This window comes from Stegodyphus dumicola, chromosome 1 (genome assembly GCF_044657685.1).
Source record: "Stegodyphus dumicola isolate Sdum_Otavi_A_Nest chromosome 1, ASM4465768v1".
NCBI lineage: Eukaryota > Metazoa > Arthropoda > Arachnida > Araneae > Eresidae > Stegodyphus > Stegodyphus dumicola.
Genome location: NC_140768.1, coordinates 74496985 through 74518878, shown reverse-complemented (window position 1 = coordinate 74518878; position 21894 = coordinate 74496985). Strand labels below are relative to the sequence as shown.

Sequence of the window (21894 nt, the reverse complement as noted above, 5' to 3'; positions counted from 1 at the left end):
TGCCTTATGTGTGCTTTACAGGTTTGCATAATTTGTATATTAATATTTGCCATGCATATTTTTTGAAGAGTGAAATCGAATTTAAATGAGATTTTTAGAACATCATAATGTTACTTTGTCCATTAAATCATTGGGTAGACTTCTGAGGAATAAACATTCAGGAAATGAACAGAACTTTCTTAATGTTCATTAACATCCTAAACTTACCCAATAGGCAGGACTAACAAAAAGCACAGACTCATGGCTTAACTTTGTATATGAATACAGATGAATTTTACTTAAATAGACCAAGTGTTTGTTTAGAAGAAATGTGGGTTAAAAAAAAATATAGTTTTCATGCATATCAATCCAAAATAATACTAATAATAAATATGCTACATACAATGGAATTATTTGGATGCTGATGGTTTCACAAAAGTTTACAAGCCCATCTGATGGCTCAATTCATAATTACAAAGTGGGGGAAAAAAAAAAAAAAAAAAAAAGAAGAAGAAGAAGAAGAAGAAATAAAGAATATTTAATTCCATTCTTCACTTTTTCTGAGCTAAAGAATAAAACATTGATCACATTGTGTGTATTAACGTAGAATAATTGCATTGTCTGTGAACGTAAGTGAACGTAGAATAATTGCATTTTTGAAGAGAAAGATGGAATTTTGGAGCATTTAGAAGAAGTAATTTTTTAATGCATATTATTTCCTTAAAATTAAGTGTAATATAAAGGCATAGTAGTGTTTTGTTTATTAGCATGTTCTGAATTACTGACAATTTCAAATGCAAATTAATTAATCCATTTATGGTTATAAATATGTAAAATAAAATAAGAAAGATGAGGAACTGCTTAGCTTCTAAGTTTTCATAAATCAGAATATTATTGTACAGTGGTAATAATAAAAAGTTTTTTTTTTTTTTTTTTTTTTTTTTTTGAGAGGGATTAAGTGCATATGTTAAACCAGTGTCATATCGACGAATTACCCTTAACAGAAAGAAGCATTTCAGAAATTTGGCTTTTATGTCATTTGATTGGCTGATTTATGCAAAAAACAGTTCTTTGGGTAAAAAGCTACAAGGAATACTGGGATGTTTTCATCTTAGTTGTAAAACGTCCCACGTAGCTAGGTGTGACATATATTCCAGTGAGACATGTTTTGACAAAGAATCCTTCAGTGGTAAGAGAAGGAGACTCATGTTTCTTTGAAACATTTCAGCCATCCTAATTAATTAGGAGATGTGATAAGACCATAAGCACTAAGTTATTGTATCCCATCTAGAATTTTCACTAGGAACTAAATTCCATTATGGATTGTTCTGAGCTCACTGTAATAAAAAGAAATGGGGAAAAAAACTTTCAAAAATACAGAATAGTAATTGAGTGAGTTCAAGATTCTTAAATATTTGCTTTGTGTCTGATTTTTAAAAATTCTACTTTGTTTCTTAAAATTTCGCTGATTATTCATATTTAGCCCTGAAAGACTTTCAGACACTGAGCTATAAACAGCTGCTTTTTTTTTTTTTTTTTTTGCTTTTTAAATGTCACTTTAAGAATCAGAATATAAACATTTATTCGTTACTAAATTCTGTTCAGATTGTCCAATTAGTATACATTTTGGAATCATTTGAAATGTTTATATGTATCTGTTAAACAAAAGTAAATGAGCATTTTCTTTCTTTCTTTTTAGAAAGAGGATTGTTTCCATCTGTAAATAATTTAGCTGCTAATGCAATCATCAGTGCAAATGCAACATGTGGGGAAGATAAGCCAGAAATCTATTGTAAATTAGTAGAACATGTGTTCATGAGGTAATGCTTTAAAATTTGAAAATTTTATTTTTTAAAATTAAATATCTGTATCTGAGCATAATGTTAATTTGTTTCATTAAAAATTTTTATTTTATTTTATGTTTGTTCTTTTTCTTGCTTGAAGGTAATAGATGGAATTACAGTGAACCCCTCTTATGACAATCACTTCTGAAAGAGAACAGTTACTTCTGATTAATGATTCTGTGTCACGATAAGAATGTTTCAAAGCTATTATTATATAAAATATAGTTTTCAAAGCTGATTGGGCTGGAAGAAAATACACACACAAAAATTTCTTAATCATTTCAATTGAGTATAATTAATTTTACACTCCTAAGTATAATTTACCCTGTCTTAGCAATCATCTTATCAAGCTAACCACTTCTAAGAATGATTAGTATTCTTATGAACATAAACATTACTACTTTACATCATCACTCTAGTACAATCACTTCGTTCCAAATTAAGAGAAGTATAAGACTATAGTGGATCTGCTTATAGAGATTAGAAATTTATTTTAGTAAAATTTTATTTCCCTTTTTGTAGCATTCAGTGTATTACTGTAGTGATGTTAACCCATGTGAACTTTAAGTCCTTTCTTGAGCATTTCTAGTTCGATTAATATTTATGTATTTAGTTTTTTTCTTTATTAATCATCAATAGTGTGACCATATTTCGAAAACACCAAACCGGGACCCTAAAAAAATGCTTCAGTCTAATTTATTTTCACAAAACAATATAATTTGAATTAATACAACTGAATCTAAACCACAGAAATATATGCACATGTGTTTATATGTAATAAGTACATAAATGGTTAGAATTATCATGTTCTAATGGTTTATGCAAAACAAAATCAATTATAAATCATTGATTATAAATTTTAAATAATGTGTCATTTATTTATATTTTTTGGTTGACCTGACTTGCTTTAACAGCTCTGGTTTGGAGATAATGTAGTCATGAAATTCTTGGCAGTTCAAATCATAATTCGTCAGCACTTGAAGAATGGACTGTACAGTTGAAATGTCCAAATGATTCTGCTCGTCTGTCCCCTGTACATTCATTAGAGAAAATATCCATTCAATATTAGCGTTATGAGGTGGAATTGAAAACATATATTGACATATTTTCAAAATTTTGGAATAGTCCTCAGCGTGTTCACTACATTTAAAAAAATCTATCCATTTTTCATAACAAAGCATATTCTCCTTCTTCCATTTTTCGAATTTTTCAATCATTATTTTTTTTATGTTAATTATTTGATTAAAGAGTAGTGAATTATTTAATTGAACTCTTCTTTCTTTGAGATATATAAACAGGTGGTCTCAACTTTCTTCCAAACAGGTATTTCTAAAAGTAACAACCGAGAAAATATGGATACACTAGCATTTGTTTCCTTCCACATAAAAAGGTATTTGTACGCTGTTTTGTAAAAGTCATCAATTTCACGCTTATAATTAGACAACATCGATTGTGATATTTCATCTTTTTTCTCTCGTAAGACATTTTATACACTGATTGTAAGAAAACAGTTGTTGAACCTTTCCTTAGTGATGGTTAGCGTCTCTCCCAATACTGAATCAACTTTGATGCAGCATTTCTTGTTACCTTATATTTTTTAAATTCCTTTGTCAAAAACATGCATTTGACTATGAATAAGCCATAGATAGGTTCACTCAAGAGATTACTGAAAAATGTCAAGAAGGTTTTTGGAGCTCTTTCCTCAGAAAGAAAAAACATTTTATTCCCTCAAAAATTTTTAGTATCCTTTCTACTGCGAGAAGTAATGAGAGCCAATGTGTGCCTGTATGGGTCAACACATTTTCATATTGGATTCCCATGAAATCTCAAAATTCTTTTAGTCTTTCAGTCCTTACAGTATAAATTGAAAAATATGTGAATATTTTAATGACTCCAACCTCAATATCACAAGAGCCGTGGATAGATAGTATGAGTCTATTCGCGGCCGTTTGCATAGTATTGTGTGTGATATGCACCGGGCAACCGATGCCCTCTATATTTTCATTTATTTGTTTCAATTTATAATAAATATTGTACGTTCCTTTTCTTCGAATACCTCCGAAGTTTGTATTAGCATTATACCGCAGAAAGCTACACATTTACTTATGTCTAATTTGAATTCTTTTAACGTTTCAATGCAAAAATAGGTGATCGTCTTGGTTGTTTTATTTTACAAAGAAGTGACCCTTAACAATTAAAATTGTATTTCTTTATACATGCCAAAATACTGGATGCCAAAAGGAAACATTTTTGTCAATTAATGATTTCTAACGTCTGTAGTGAATCCATAAAAATTATTTTTTTCAATAATTATATTAATATTTTGAAGAGAATATGGAGCAATAATTGATTTAATTAATGCAGTCGATTTGGTTCGTGCTGATGAAAATTTACTTGCAGTTACTGAATCTGAGTATAAAACTTTTGTTAACTTAGTATTGCACTCTGTACTGCGAAATGTATAATGATGTTTAAATGTATGATATGTAGTAGTCAATTCAGCTACATTTATTTTATATTCTTCATCGGAACTAGGTTTTCTAATAAAAAGAATGTATTGTTTGTGAAGAACGTGCTTTTGATATGTTGCAGATATACTTTTTCGAGTCTAAGTGGTCCTTAATATCTGCTCTACCACCATGCCTAATCCTTATAAAGGACATACATACTGTATATTCTACTTCCTCTTTTCTTATGAACTTCCATTTTTTTGAGTAATCTTCTTTATACGTACATTTACGCTTCGACATTTCAAGGGATCTAAAATTAAAATAGTAATTAATGAAATTTAAATTTTATATTAATTTTTTAACTTATTTAATATACAAACCAGTTATCAAATTACAAAATAGGAAACATATAATTTTAGTGTGGATGAAACAAACTCGATTTTTAAAAATTAGGTTAAGTTGAACAATTATTTAAAAAAGGAAAAAACATACCTTATTATGCTGGAGTCGAAAAACTAACATTTTGAGGTCTTGAGCAAACAGTATACTCTCAAAAGATTTAAAGCTTGAACCAAAATGCTGTTATCTGTACGAAAGTGATCAGCAAAGTGAAAAAAACATATGAAATATATGTTCATTACCCCCACTACTGTATGGCCAGCGCCACAAGGAAAATGTAAACAAGTACATTAGTGTGCTTAAGCTTACAACCATTTACATCTGTTTCGTAGAACAAATGAGCTGCTTGCTCATGAATAGCAGTATTTTTTTCAAATACGAATTTTGTAAAATATGTAAAACCGAGACTACAGACCATCCCGAATACATGTTCCGGGATGACAGAACAGAGTACCAAAAACTGGGACAATCCTAGGAAACCGGGATGTTTGGTCACCTTAATCATCAATGAAAATTTTGAGAATCAATTTATTAGTTAAGCTACATGTATTTATATATGTATGTAAATATATACATAGAGAGAGAACCCTGTGCAAGATAACAACCATGGTTCCAGATGACTTTGGTCTTCTCTGGATGTGATAATTAAGAGGTGATTTTCACCACCTGTGATAATCTGTGTCCACAGAAATACTAGTCAGTTTCAGAAATAGTCATCTTATGCTCAATTTGATGCTAGAAATTTAAAGTAAATTTAAGTAGAACTAATGCCTCCCCCTCCCCCCAAAAAAAAAAAAAAAAAAAAAAAAAAAAAAAAAAAAAAGAGCACTGTGAAGGAATTAGTTTAAACCATACATTAAGAACTAATTTGGGTGCTTGTATATTATTCCATTGACTGTGAAACCATTGCCAAGCAGAATGATGAGAAAGCATAATGTAACAACATAACATCTGTGTATTTGTTTTACATAATCTAGATAAGATTCTAGATAACCAACTTATTCCAACTGATTCTAGATAAGCCACCTTTTGTTTTTATGAATTAGGCTATAAATGAACTACTTTTGCTGTATTTTTATCTTTCATTTCAGAGGGGGGGTAGTTAAAATTTGGGATGTGCTTTCTACAAAACAGTGCACAGTGGATTATGTTCAAAGTTATAGGATCCTACTGTTAAAAAAAAGCTTACATTAATTGACATGATATGGTCAACTGAAGATAGTTGACAAAATAGATTGGAACATTTACCTGCAGGAAATTTGTACTTACAGCATACATAAATAGAGCTTCCAGTAAAATCGGGCTTAACCGAATCATAGAAATCAACAAAAGCCTTTTACAAAAAGCAAAAATGAAGTGGGTTGAATGCTAATTGTTTATAAAATAGTCATCATTTTCTTCAGAATTCCACAGGAATAATTAGTATAACTTTAGCAGGATATCCACCACCTTTCACTGTTCAATGGCATCTTATTTTCATGGCTGATGGAATAATATGGAAGTAGCCTAATTTTGTATAAGTCTTATTTTAGTGGCTTATGTTGTCTATTTGTTCAAAAAATTTTCTTCAAAATAACATTTTAAACTTTTTGTTTTTTATTTCTGAAGTAAAATCTCAAAAATCATAAGTATTTTCAGCTAGGAAAAGGGACTATAGGCATTATATTTGAGATATCTGTTTTGGTCAATAACTATATGTAAATTTTTTCCTTAGAGAACCTCAGTGTGGCCTGTGTAGTGCGCGCAGTGACAATCCTGAACATAGGCATCCAATTATAAATGCCATAGATGGTACTAATCAGTGGTGGCAAAGCCCAACATTACAAAATGGGAAACATTTTGAGTGGGTGACCATTACATTAGATTTAAAACAGGTAATTCCTTTGTATTTTTATACTCTTAATTAATTAACTATAAAGTAAAATGTATAAATCAGTTACTTAGTATTAGGAAAATCTTTCATGCCTTACTTTTCTTTTGAATGCATCATCTCATACAAATATAATTGAATTAGACATACAAATCTTTAAAAATTAAGATTTTTAAAATTTGAAATTACATTTCTTGAGAAAATTAATATGTACTGGAAATTAAAAGGTAATTTTAAGCTTTAATTTTTAAATTAATTTAAAACGTTTCCTATGTTTTTTGAAAAATTGTAGAAGTCACAGTTATGCATTATTTGAGATTTTAAGTTTAGTTATTAATAATTTTTTGAAACTTCAGACTTCAGTTTTATTAAGGAAAAATAATATTACTAATGTTGCATAACTTTTACCTTTAATCAAAGTATTATTTCATGCTTATTCAAATCAAGCACATAATAAGATTTTTTACTCGGGATTATTAGCAGACATCAGTTTTTTTTTTTTAAATTAATGTATAAAATTTTACATCTGTTTCTAATATGTGAGTTTCTTAAAAATTGTCTTTGGTAATGCAACTGTTGTTAAGATCATGGATTATTCATACTGAACCAGCTTATTATCAAAAAAATAAAGTTAACTGGTGTGTAAAACCAGCCACACACACACACACATATATAAATAAATTAGTGATGGAAAATATGTTAATTGATATCTACAATTCAAGTGAAAAAGAAAAACGATAACACAGAAAGTATCTTCTAATGTGCTTACTAATTAATGCATACCAGAATAAGTGTAGAAGCTTGGTGTTTTGGACTGTAGCTACGAAATAACAAAACTAATTTTCTTTTCAATCCATCTTTTATTCTATTTGAAAATTAACCGCTCAATTAGCAGCCATTCAGAAATCCAAGCAACAAATTTCTCATTGAACAAGCTAATTAAAAAAGAATTATGGGGGGGAGGGCCGCTATTGACGCGTGCATGTTACAAGATTCCGTGCTAGGCACCTAAATCAGAGGAGAAAGGTTTCATATAGCAGACATTCAGGTACCAACATCCCGCCCTGTGTTGAAATACTAATTTCAAAACTAATATAAATTTTTTAAGAAATTCAAAGTTTGATACATATATCAGTTAGAAACAATTAAATGCAATAATATATCTATTAAACAAATAACAAGCAAATTACTACATTTTACAATAAAATAGATATGCAATATTAATACAAGTAATTATAATATAAATTCACTACATCAATCGTTCATAGGTAGAATACATAGGTTCGATAGTCCACATTTTATCAGTCCTTGAGGCATTGGCTCTGACAAAGTCGGTAGCGTTATCCGAATGTATAGTTGAGCTAAGGCCGCGTCGCACGAAAAATCTTTTTAATGTTGTAATTACAGCCTGCAATGTTAGATATGTAACAAAATTGAGATGTATCACTCGAGTAACTAAACATACAAAAATAACAACATATTTCTTATTTAAGGTATCTCTTCATTGATTTTTATATTTTATGTAAAAGGGTCCGCATAAATCTATTCCAGTTATGGAAAAGGGGGGACTCATAGAAACTCTTTCCTTCAGAAATTGTGCCATAAGTTTTTGGGCTGTTTTAGGTTTACTTTTAAAACAGATAATGCAGTTATGTACTATTTTACGAGCAGTGTTTCTGCCGTTTAGTGGCCAAAATTCCTGTCGAACACAATGCAGTAAAGTCTGAGCACCAACATGTAAATTTTTTAAATGGAAGTATTGCATAATTATAGTAATTACGTTATGATCCCTAGGCAGCAGAATAGGGTGCTTTTGGTCATAGGATAAAGATGATTTATTTAATCTGCCACTTACCCTAAGTATTCCATTTTTGTTGACGAAAGGATGTAAATTACTTAAGTGACTATCCTTGATAATTTTACCATATCTAAGGGCTTGAATTTTTTCCTTGAATACTATTCGCTGTACTAGCCTTACCATTGCTAGCTTGGCATACATAAATTCATCTCTAGTAATAGGACCTGATGACCTCTTACCTTGTCAACAGTTGGAAATAAACCTATAAATAAAACTAAGAATACGAATTAGTTTAACAAAACTATTACTTAAAGAAAGAAAATATTTAATGAAATCAGCACTAGAAGTAATACTAAGAGAAATTTCTGGAGAATTTTCAATTCGTATTCGTAAAGTTCTGTTAAATAAATCGATATCATATGAAGAAGCAAGTCGAAAAATAAGAAACGTATCTTTTCACATTTTTTATTGAAACTTAACAACACGTGCACAACATTACATCGGCATCCATAGCTCGCACACAGAGAAGAGAGAACTTGGTGTTGCCAATATGGTAAATATAAATGTACCAAACTAACACGCCTCCTTACATTTATATTTACTAATTACAAACAAACATAGATATAAGCAATCTTTTCATCTTTACCATTTACAATTAAGCATAGATATAAACAATAACATTCAACACTTAACACAAATTATTGTTAAAAAAGTTTCTTTCATTAACTTAAATGTTAAAATCAAAGTTAAACGCAATTTAGTTTACATAAGGACATTACCAAAATCTATTTCATTTCAAGCAAATATATTTAAATAAACATCACTTAAATAAAGAGTATACAAAATTTATTTCAATTTCAAACCTTCTCTAAATTTCATAAATTTAATCTTTCCTAAAGACTTAGTAAAGATATCTGCAATATTTGATTCTGAATCAATCTTTACAATTTCAATTACTCCATTTTGAACATTTTCGTGAACATAATGATATTGAACTTCTATGTGTTTTGAATTTTTAGTGAAGTTCCCATAATTAGCAATGGCCAAAGCTCCTGAATTATCTTCATAAATTTTAATGGGGTGAGTTATATCAGCAAAAACATCATTCACAACATTTTTTAAGAAATTAATTTCTGTCACAGCCTCAGATAGAGCAATATATTCGGCAAAAGTGGAAGATTTTGTCACACAATTTTGCTTTCTGGATTTCCAGTAAATTGGATTACCAAATAATTCAATAACAAACCCTGTAGTTGACTTTCTGTCAACAATATCACCTGTCCAATCAGCATCAACATAACAATTCATAATATCAGTTTTAAGATTTTTACTATAGGTTAATTTTAGATGTTTTGTTAAGTACAAATACTTTAAAACTCTCAAAGCAAATTTGAAATGTGTCTCATCATAAGAATTTTGAAATCTACTTAAATAATTTACGCTGAAAGATATGTCTGATCTACTACTATGACTAATATACAAGAGTGCTCCTATTAGATTTCTATATTTGACATTTTGATTTAAATTAGATTGGCTTAGTTTAAGATTAGTCTCCATTGGTGTATCATAAAGCTTTGAATTTTTAATACCATACAGTTTAGCTAAAGATTCAATATAATTTTCCTGACTCAGTGTTAAGATATTACTTTTCTCATTATCATATTCAATATCAATTCCAATGTAGCTTTTTACTTTATTTAAATCCTTCATTTTAAATTTTTTATGAAGTTGTTCCTTAATATCATTAATTACCCGAGTATCTCTACAACATATCAACAAATCATCAACAAATAAAAGAATATATACAAATACATCATTTTCAGATTTTACATAAAGACAATAATCATATTTACTTCTACGGAATCCTAGACTCTCAATATATTCGTTAAAGCACTCATACCAAGCACGAGGGCTTTCTTTCAACCCATATAGTGCTTTCTTTAATTTATACACTCTATTCGAATTATCATTATAGCATTGTGGCTGTTTAACATAAACCTCAGACACAACATAACCATTTAAAAAAGCAGTCTCAACATCCATTTGATGAATATTTAAATTATACTGACAGGACTATGAAAGTAACAATTTTAAGGTTTGCATCTTGATGACAGGGGAGTAAGTGTCCTCAATACTATCTTTTTGCTGAAAACCTCGAACTACTAATCTAGCTTTAAAAACATTACCTGGTTTTCTTTTGAATACCCACTTCACATCTAGAATTGCTTTATCCTCTGGTTTAGTCACTAGTGTCCAAGTGTTATTTTTAACAAGACTGTTCATTTCACTGTCCATTGCCTCTTTCCAATGTCCAGCCTCACTGCATGTTGTCGCCTCCTCAAAGTTACCTGGAATTGTAGCATCACAAAAATTTGCACTAACACAGTAGTATCCGAATTCTTCATGAAATCGAACTAGTGGTTTGATTTGCCTTCTTGGTCTCATTTCAATTTTTGCTTCATCTTCATTTATCACACTGTCCTTGGAGTTATTACTCGATTCACACGACACTTCTTGAGGTTCATTCTTTGTATCAACATTCTTATCTTCATCATCACAACCTACACACATTATGTCTTCTTCAATAATATCAACATGTCTGGCAACTATTATTCTGTTATTCATCAAAACTCTATATCCAACTTCTGTATACCCAAGTAAAATTCCAAATTCAGCCTTTTTATCCCACTTTGACTTTCTCTTTTCTTCTGGTATTCTTACATACACTCTACTTCCGTATAATTTCAATTCATTAGCAGATGGTTTCCTATTGAAAAATATTTCATATGGTGTCTTCTTTACAATAGTATTTGTTAATGTCCTGTTTTTCAAATAAGCAGCAGCTTTAATTACTTCAGGCCAGTAACGTCTGTCAACTTTTGCTTCGGCTAAAAGACATCTTGCCATATCCATTATAGTTCTGTTGTAACGCTCAGCAGTACCATTTAATTTGTGTACATATGGTGGGCATGACTTTATCTTGAAACCTTTTTCTCTTGCAAATTTGTATATCTTGCTATTCATATATTCACTACCATTATCACATCTGAGTTCTTTGATAGTCTTCCCTGTTAAATTTTGAATTTCATTTACATATTCAATTAAGCAATCAGAGACTTGATCCTTAGATTTGATACAATAAATTTTTGCCAACTTGCTATAATCATCAATAAAACTCACAAAGTATTTCTCACCATTACATCCAATTGTTCTGTGAGGTCCATTTACATCTGTATGTATAATCTCCAGAATATCTTCTGCTTTTCTTCTATTATTCTTGAATGGTAAATTGTGCATTTTATTTTCAATACATATGGCACACTTCATATATTCGGTTTCTATTTCTTTAGGGATTCCTTCTAATAGCTGATCTTTGCACATAATATCCAGATATTTAAAATTTACATGTCCAAATGAACGGTGCAATTTTTCTTTTAACGTTAACTTACTGTTGGTCAAATTTGCAAATATTTTACTATTTTTAACATAACTCTTTACTTTATATAATCTTTCTTCTTTCTTTGCTATTGCTACTAATGAACCATTGACATCATATATTTTAGAGAACTTTTCTTTTGAAACTATTTTATGATTATCAGTAACCTTCGAATAACTTAATAAATTTGCTTTCATTTCTTTTACATAAAATACATTCTTCAATGTTAAGATAGATTCAGAGTTATATACAGGAAAAGAAACTATTATATTGCCAACCTTTGTAGCTTTCAAAATCCTTCCGTCACCGACTTTCACTTGAATAGGATCCTTCAAAGTGACTTGCTCTTTGAAATATTCATCACTGTTTGTAATGTGGTCTGTGCATCCGTTATCCAGTAACTAATTGATTTCATTTTTATTTGTCACAATATTTGCACTGGAACTTGTCATGTTACTTTCGGTAACAGTGGTGTGAAAACTATTGCCTTGATGACTGTTTATTCTCTGGTTAGAATATGTTCCACGTTCACGATGTCCACTAAAAGCACGACTACGTCCATGATTGTTTGAAGAACTTCGACCGCGATAATTAGTGGAGCCATTACAACGATAGTTCCTTTGATGGACATGCCAACAATTCTTTTTAATGTGACCAGGTTTTCCACAGTTATAACAGACATTCCCTTGTGGGCCCGATTTGCTTGTTTCAATTTTGAACGCATTTGATTTTTCTGCTGGTGCACAATCTTCATAATCATTATTCTCTTCAAGTAATTTTGATTTGATTTTGCTCTTTATGTAATCGACTGTTCTGTCCTTCTCTGGTAATACATCTACTAGACTGTAATTTGAAGGTAATGCTCTTAGCATATAGTTCAATTTTTCTTGTTCCGTCACGGTGGCGCCGGCATGTTTCAGTTCATTCACATACTTCTCAAAATCATCGAAAAATATATTTACATCAGGATAATTTTTCAGTTTCACACATTCTAAGTTATTTCTACAAACAATTTGTAGAGATGTTGAAGTTTTTAAATACATTGCATCAAATTTCGTAATTATATCAAATGCAGTCTCACACTCATGAATATATTCCAACTGCTTGTTTGTTATGGCGCCGTAAATGTAATTTGTAGCTTGGATATCCTTTTCTTCCCATTTTTCCACGTCATCGTTTTCACTGACTTTTCGCTGAACCACATCTTTACACTTTTTAAATTGAAGAAATTTCATCATACGCACTTTCCAGTTAAAATAATCCGAACCATCAAATAGCGGTATGCCGATATCGCTGCTTCTTGTACATGCCATTTTTACGCTAGTACCGGTAACTTTTAAAACAAATTATAACTACTAAATTCTTCATTCATATTCACAAACCACGAGAACTGCTACCATGTTAAATAAATCGATATCATATGAAGAAGCAAGTCGAAAAATAAAAAACGTATCTTTTCACATTTTTTATTGAAACTTAACAACACGTGCACAACATTACATCGGCATCCATAGCTCGCACACAGAGAAGAGAGAACTTGGTGTTGCCAATACGGTAAATATAAATGTACCAAACTAACAAGTTCATAGTCCGTAACATCCAAACTAGCCTTTTCTATAATATTCATGTCAAGATTCGAAGGTTCATTGAACCATAATTCTGAAGATTCAACTCCACAAGAAACCAAATCAGCAGGATTCTTTTTAGAATGGATATGTTTCCACTCAAAAGTTTCTGGTAACGACTGAATTTTTGCAGCACAATTCCCAACAAAGGTTTTGAATTGATGTGGTGAAGCGTTTATCCACGCTAATGCTATTGTCGAATCTGAATATAATGTTACCTTTTCAATGTCTATATTTAGCGAAGTAAGAACTTTTTTAACAAGCTCAGCAAGGAGAAGAGAAGCCGAGAGTTCTAAGCTGGCAAAAGATAGAGTCCTTAAAGGGAGATCTGCTTGCTAGTAACTTTAAACAAGGGTTATCTTGAGTGGCATTTAAGTAGACCACTGCTCCATGCTCAGATGTTGAAGCATTGGAGAAACCATGATAGCCCTTTTATTGGTTGTAGAATGCAGTGAAAATATTCCTATCTTAAGATTTTCCAGTTCCTGAAATGATTCCATTCACTGGCAAATGGTTCAGGTAATTCATTGCCCCAGTTCAGTTTTAAAGACCATAGTTTCTAAAGGAATATTTTTGCTTTAGAGATGACTGGCCCAATAAAGCCAATAGGATCATACAACCACGCAATGACTGAAAGGACATCTATTTTTGTAAAAGATGACTTGCCTTGGAAAGCGACTTTAAAAGTGAAGATGTCGGATTCCAGTTGCCAAATTATGCCAAGAGTTTTCGTAAACTCAGTGGAATCAATGGGAAACTCTTCCTTAGATACTAAAGTATCTAATACACTCTTAGAGTGCCATTTGTGTAAAGACATTCCACAGCTTTCGAATATCTTTGTTACAATAAAAAGTCTTTAATCCGGAATGATCTATAATCCGGACCTCAAAGCTACAAACTTTCTGCGCATATGCGTTTACGCATGCGCATAATAAATACATTTACACATGCTCGTTTAATGTATAACGGACGGTATAAGCTAGGCTAAAATTATCTAATTACCTATTTCAGTTAATGTTGCAGATTTCGTTGTTCCTTAATCTTCTGATCTGGCTTATTATTTTTAAGCCGATCTTTGGATCTGGCTTATTATTTTTTGCAGACTGTTAGAGCAATTTTATAAAAAGTAAGCTTGAACTTTTGATTATGTCAAAAAAAGTTTCTGATTCTGGAGCTGCCGAAGGGTCTACAAAGTTAAAGCATGTTTCTATGTCTATCAAACAAAAAGTGGAATTGCTGCAAAAAATGGATAAAGGCATGAAGAAAGTGACAGTAAGGTTAGTGAACACGAAAAAATTTCGATTGATAAGTTAGTCGGTATTCTCGGCACAGCAATTACAGGACTTGAACAGCGGAACTTTGTAACTGAACAAGAAATTATGTCTGTTAATAGAATTAAAGAGAAAGTATTAGCACATAAAACGAAGCAACTTAAACAACTTACATTGAAAGAAATGTTTAAATAAAGTAAACAAATAAATATTAAGCTTTTTCTTTTTGCAAATTTTGATACCCTTTAGATCATAATTGTTCTTTATTTCATAAATTACGGTTTCATATTTTTAATTTTAGAATTTTTGCATGCCATCTTACGAGATTTAAACTGATGATCTATAATCCGGAAAAATCGATAATCCGGAATCGCCAAAGTCCCGAGGAGTCCGGATTGAAGACTTTGTACTGTAGTTGATTCTTTAATTCAATAGCAGACTCAAAATCAGAGGCTCCTGTAACTATGTCGTCCATATAGACCCCAGAAATAATCACTTCAGAAGCTAAAGGGTATTTCTGCTGTTCATCCAAAGCTAACTGCTTTAGATTTCTTATAACTAGAAATGGAGCACATTTAGTCCAGTGTTCAATCTAAAAATAATAGGTGAGTCGTCTTCATGCTCTTTCTATAAGATACGTACAGGATTCCTTTGCGATGAATCGATTAAAATCTGTCTAAACATTTGTTTAATGTCTGTGACCAGTGCTGTTTTATGTTTGCAGAATTGAACAATTAAATCAAATATATCTTCTTTAACCTCTCCTGAGAGTAAAATGTTGTTCAGACTCAATCCTGTAGTAGTAGGAGCTGATGTATTAAACACAGTGTGCAATTTCGTAGATGATTTTTCAGGTTTGTAAATTTCATGGTGAGAAGGCAGAAAGTAACAGGTGGAGGATTTTCTTCTTTAACCCTTTCCATGTGATTTAAGCTTTCGTAATCGATAAAATCGGTATAAAGCCTTTTTAGGTCTGGGTTTTTATTTAACCTTTTAATCGTCTGATTAAGATGGTTATTAGCAATGTTTCTTGAATCACCTAATTGATGAAGTACTTCTTCTCGAATAGGCATCTGTACTATGAAACGCCCACTCTCATTTCTCCTATGTGTGTTCTGATAATGCAATTCACAAAATTCCTCTTCTACACTTCTAAGGGGTTCGTGGCTATTTCTTCGATTTGCCAAAATTTATGTACACATTCTTGTAGACTTTCTGACTGGGAGATTAGCCCACAGTATTGATGTGAACTTTCAGTTTCAACAAATCCACTAGCAATAAATCCGAAGATTGAAAAGTAAAGTACTATATCTTGGAAAAGTAAAGTACTAGATAATTGAATTTTTTGCTCCTTCACTAATTCGAAAAAACGTTCGGCACCCAATCCGATCCTTCCTGGTTTGACAAAATCTAGATCTGCTAAGTATGTATGCTCAGGTATTTTCAGATTTTCTACATTTATTCTGGTAGAAAGTACAAAATCTGTTATTTTAGGTACAATGATAAAATCTATTACTGAGTTGAAAGAAGAGTCATTATTACTAATAATAACATCCATTTAATATTTATCGTATTTCCACTTAAACCATTAACAGGAAAATTGACCTTATGTTTGTTAAGACCAAGCGAACTGCGAGGTCATAAAATGCGATTGAGATGCACTATCCAGTATCGCTCTGCTGCTAATATAATCACTCCGAATCGGTGACCAAACCTTAACCATGGCTGTAGAAAGCAAAACTGTTTTATTTGACATTTATTTAAAGATGCAAAAGTCTTTACCACTTCAGTTAAGTTTGGATCTTTTATTACATCGGGCGAACTAGGGTTCTTTTTACTTTGTGTATTATGAGCATCTGCAGTCTCTGAAATGGGAAGATTTTCCGACTGCAAACTTTGCGAAATATCTTGATATCTTGATCTGGCGAAGTTTTTTCACACAAGGAATTTTTAGTTTCAGACCTACATAATAGATAATTGTGCTTTCCTTGGCATAAACAAGAAGAATATTTGGATTTGCATGATGCAAGCTTAAATTTGTCACTTAAACAGTTTATACAAAGTGCATGTTTTTAGCAATATTAAATCTTTGCAATGGAGTCATTTTTTAAAAATAAAGAACAACTATATACCAAATGTGACATTTTACACAATATGCAGGAATTGCTGTTCGACTTTTAACAGGAAATTTCTGGTTTTATTTGTATAAGAAATTTTAATTTTTAGTGACGGTAATTAAACTCCATGTAAATTTTCTAACGTTTTCTAAATAGTCCATGAACCTTCCAAATTGGGGTAATTCAGTCGATGTTAAACTCATTTCATACTGTTTTCTTGTTTCTTTATCTAACTTTTGAGTGACAATATTTATAAGGAATTGATGTGTTAGTTCATTAGCTTCTAATTTCATTAAGTTTAAACCTCTTAGGTTTTTGTTCAAAACATCAACTAGATTTCTAAGACTCTTATAAGATTCAACATGTATTTTCTCAAAATTTAAAATATTCATAATATAAAAATTAACAATCAACCATTTATTTTCATAGCTATAAATTAAAACCTCAAATAAAGACTGAAAACTGTCTCCTGGAGTTTCTACAGCTTTCGCGTCTCCTTTTAATGCAGAGCGCAAATAGAACAATTTTTGAATATCATTTAAAGAAGAGTTATTTGTAACTATCAAATTGTTTTTTTTTTTTTTTTTTTAAAATTACTCCAGTTCTCAATACAACCATCAAATTCTGGTAAGCTTAAATCAGGTAACTTAATAGAGATAGAATTAGAAGCCTTAATATTATTCGTTAAAGATTTATCAACTAAATCTGAATTTAATAATAATGTTTGTAAGTTTACCTTTATTTCTTCTAAACGGTCTTTCATTTCTTCAAATTCTAAATTTACACTCAATAAATTTTCATCATCAATGACATCATGATATTCCAGTTGCAACGATTCGATCTGAGATAACATGGAAACCATATCCAATTTGATTTGAATCTTGTCAGCATTCAAATTTGAATCTTTCAAAAAAGTTTCCAATTTTGTAATCCTAGTTTTAAAGTTTCCACGGTGTCGATTCAGCACTTTTAGTTTTTCATCAAATGACTGTAGAATTACCTCTACTGTTCAGTTCATCATCTGCATTAGCCATTTTCGTTTTTAATACACGATCAAACTAAAGTTTTTATTGCTTTTAACATTTGAAACAACAATTTATTTAGCCAGTTCCACTCCGGCTTTTAAGGATCACTGTTTTGGACTGTAGCTACGAAATAATGAAACTAATTTTCTTTTAAATCCATCTTTTATTCTATTCGAAAATTAGCAGCCATTCAGGATTTCAAGCAACATATTTCTCATCAAACAAGCTAATAAAAAAAAAAAAAAAAAAACGATATTGACGCATTCACGTTACAAGGACTGTAGCTATGAAATAATGAAACTAATTTTCTTTTAAATCCATCTTTTATTCTATTTGAAAATTAGCAGCCATTCAGGATTTCAAGCAACATATTTCTCATCAAACAAGCTAATTAAAAAAAAAAAAAAAAAAACCGATATCGACACATTCACGTTACAAGACTTGTTGCTATGCAACTAAGTCAGAGGAGAAAGGTTTCATATTTTTGTATTTCATAAAGACATTCAGGCGCCAACACTTGGCATAAATTTTTATTATAGAATTACAAGAGAAAGGCATTGATTTACTTCCCTAGAATTTTTAATAGTTATACATAATTCATATAAGAACATAAATGTATGTATACATACATATATATGTGATTTTACATTTATTTAATTTAAATCAGTATAGAAATAACTTCACTCTGCAAATTGCATTTAGGGTGTTTACATTCCATTTTGCTTTTGTGTTACATTCCATTTTGCTTTTGTGTTTATATGAATTTGTATTCTTTTGTAATCAAATGTGTTGTATTTTTCAGGTTTTCCAAATTGCATATGTTATTGTTAAAGCTGCAATATCACCTCGTCCAGGAAACTGGATCCTTGAACGATCTAGGGATGGAATAAGTTACAAACCTTGGCAATACTATGCAATTAGTGATGCAGAATGTTGGGAAGCTTTTGGAATTCGTCCAACAATGGGAAAGCCTCGTTACAGAAGTGATGATGAAATTATCTGCACATCTTATTATTCAAAGTTGAACCCATTAGAAGGTGGTGAAGTAAGAATTTTAAGGATTCAATCTTTATATTAGTTATCTAATAATTTTGGAATCACCAAAACTTTTCAGCTTCATGTGCAGCTTGTGCCAGTTGAGTGTTATTTTTTCTGTTAATGTCACTTTCATTAATGTATTTATTGAGAGACTATATTTTATTATCTAAAGCTTAACAATTTTATATTATGTCGTAATTATTTAAGGTTGCTATTATATATACAAAATACATTCCCATTTTTTGCTTTTTATTTCTTCATGTATTATTTGAGTTAAATAATTATTGATTTGATGTGCCATTTAAGTTTTGACATGCTAAAAATTCTTCCAGAGTATAAATATAGTAGTAGGTAGTTTAAAAATAGGTACTTGAGTTTTAAGAATAAAGGGTTTAAGAATATATCTTCTCTTATAAAAATTGATGCAAATTTATTTTTTATCTGAATTCTGAATTATTTTTTATTTTAATTTTTTATTTAAATTTTGAAGGCGAAGTGGGATTTAAAGCAGGAGAAATATTGATAAAAGATATATTTTTAATTTCCTTTTGGTACTTACGTATTATCGCAACCAGGTTGGCGCGATTTATAAGTTTGAGTAAAAAAGTATGAATAGAAAGAAAATGTACATTTATTAATTAAAGATAATTTTTAATACAGTTTTTTATATTATTTTGTTTTAAAATATAAAATAGCAATTAAACCCTTCCAGTTTCAAATTTGAATAAGTTGCAGAATTATTTTTTCAGCGGAAATCTTTTGGCTATTGCTTTTAGCACTGATTGAAAACCGTCTTCGCCATTAACAGCTTGAGCTTGGCGCCATATAAATTCGATAAGGTATGAGTCAACAGTTTTGTCAGCAATTCCCATCTCTTCTGCACAAAATTTAATTGAGGTTAACTCTTTACACCAACAATAAATGAAGTGCACCGCTGCCACAAATGAAATTCGGCTACCTTCAAACCAATTTCCGGTTCTCACACCCAAATGTTGATTGCCCTCTTCGACGTTACATTTCCAGAAAATTTGCTTTCCAAAATACAGTTTCATTTTATGAGAATTTTTACAAGTACGTTCATTCGGTATAATTCCATATCCCTGCAACAATTCTACAGCATCTTTTTCACTCACAGGCAGATCCCAAATACCCATAGTTAAAGTATTTCAGGGCATTCAATCTAACCAGTAAGAAAAATAATTTCTTTACGAAAAACTACGTATAACACGTAGGGTTGCCGTAAGTAGGGTCGCCAAATTTGGCAATTTATGCGAATTTTGGCCTGGTTACGTTAATACGTAAGTACCTTCCTTTTATTTGAAAAAGTAGCAAATTGTATATTTTTTAACCAATCAACCACTGAGTTTTTATCATCCACAGTTACCAACAGTACCTAATCATAGTTACCAACAGTTGAAGTCATTTTTCTGTAATGTTTTCCTCATTAGTTAATTCGTTCTATGTGATCAAACCTGAAAAGTTTCACCAGTGTTTTTTATCCCAAATTATCGTGTCATATGTTATTAAGAGTGTTATCTAAAGCAAATGAGAGAGAAAAGTGCTATGCTTGCCACATGATTGGATGTTATTGATTGGTTTTCCTTTTTTTTTATTGCCATTATGGTTAAAAACTCCTTTATAATATAAATATTACTTGACTTAATTGGTATATTTAGTAAAAATTCTTACATACCAGATTGTAAGTTAACTTCATACAATGTGATGATATCTTTAGTGATTACTTTTAATAGAAGAGACAGTAAGACTGATGCTAATCTGTAGAGCTATATTGACTACAGACAGCAAAAGGATTGTTAACATTGATCTTAAAATAAGAAATCACATGTGTGTATCTTTAATTTTTGTCTTAAAGAACATCTTACTTTAAATTAATCATATTAACTGGCTTAGCCGATTCTTTGTTTACTTGCAAATTATGCATTCATTTGTTAAGTATTTTCTAATGTTATTTTATTTAGGAAATTGATGTTGTATATCAGTAGCATTGGTGTTTTGTCATAGTTAAATAGTGGTTTTTATTAAGAGTTTTCACAGTTTTGTTGGTTCTAAATATGAAATAAAAAAAATTGAGATATGTGACATATGTAATTTTTTAATGTCTTTAGATTCATACATCTCTAGTCAGTGGTAGACCTGGAGCTGAAGGCCCCAGCGATACTCTAAGAGTATGTTTATTCTATTTTTTATAGTCATGTTTATTGCTAGTATAGCTTGTCTTATGAAATGGCATAAATTACATGCACTTGAAATGATATTTTTAAATTTGATAGAAAAAGTATTAAGAAATATTGTTTGGGGAATATTTGTTCTCCATTTTAGAATAAAAACTCATTGAATGTAATATCTCTTTTCAGTCATGGTTTATTTTATTTTATTTATTTATTTATTTATTTTTGTGTAACATTTCAGTACTGCTCTTTGGTTATGATATTTAGCTCATTTTTGGAACTATGCATTCACTTTCATGCAAATAATCATTTACAGTCTTGTCAGGAACCTCAGGTCTGCTAGAGCATGGCAAATCACTGCAATGGGAATTCTCTTCTATTAATTTTCTTAGAGTTTTTTACATGGGTTCAGGCACTTAAATATCCAAATCTTTTCTGTTGGATAAAAGAATCTGAAAATTACTGGTTTTGATTTAATCCTATGTCAGCAGTGTCATGATATGATAAACACCATGCATGCACATTTCAACAGAACTTTAGACATCTCCCATGAGACACAGAGTCGAGATTACAATAAGAGAAAGTCATGGTAAAGCTTGGATATGTTACAGTGTAAGCCGACAGAAATACTACATTATCCACTTTATGTAAATTATATATGTTATAATTAAAGAAGTAGTTAATTAAGGTTGAAAATGGCATGAATGTTAGTCTTTTTTATTGTTTTAAGAAATGTTTACATGTGGATTTGACAGTTCATTGAAAAGACACAATAACTTTTATGCAAGTAAGGGTGGGAGACAGATAAATATTGAATAGGACTTGATGGGATATATGCCATGCATGCACCCCT

The 21894-nt window shown here is 30.6% G+C and overlaps 1 protein-coding gene across 3 annotated transcripts in view; it reads left to right on the top strand.

Annotated features, from left to right (window-relative positions):
- The window catches only part of LOC118184437 (laminin subunit alpha lam-3-like), a 358990-nt gene that overhangs the window by 193348 nt on the left and 143748 nt on the right, over nt 1-21894 (top strand). For all 3 annotated transcript variants that reach the window (XM_085816270.1, XM_085816260.1, XM_085816249.1), the window contains exons 2-5: nt 1679-1799; nt 6387-6546; nt 18617-18859; nt 20979-21038. In XM_085816270.1, the coding sequence (XP_085672396.1) occupies nt 1679-1799; nt 6387-6546; nt 18617-18859; nt 20979-21038 (584 nt within the window). The remainder of the gene's footprint in view (nt 1-1678; nt 1800-6386; nt 6547-18616; nt 18860-20978; nt 21039-21894) is intronic.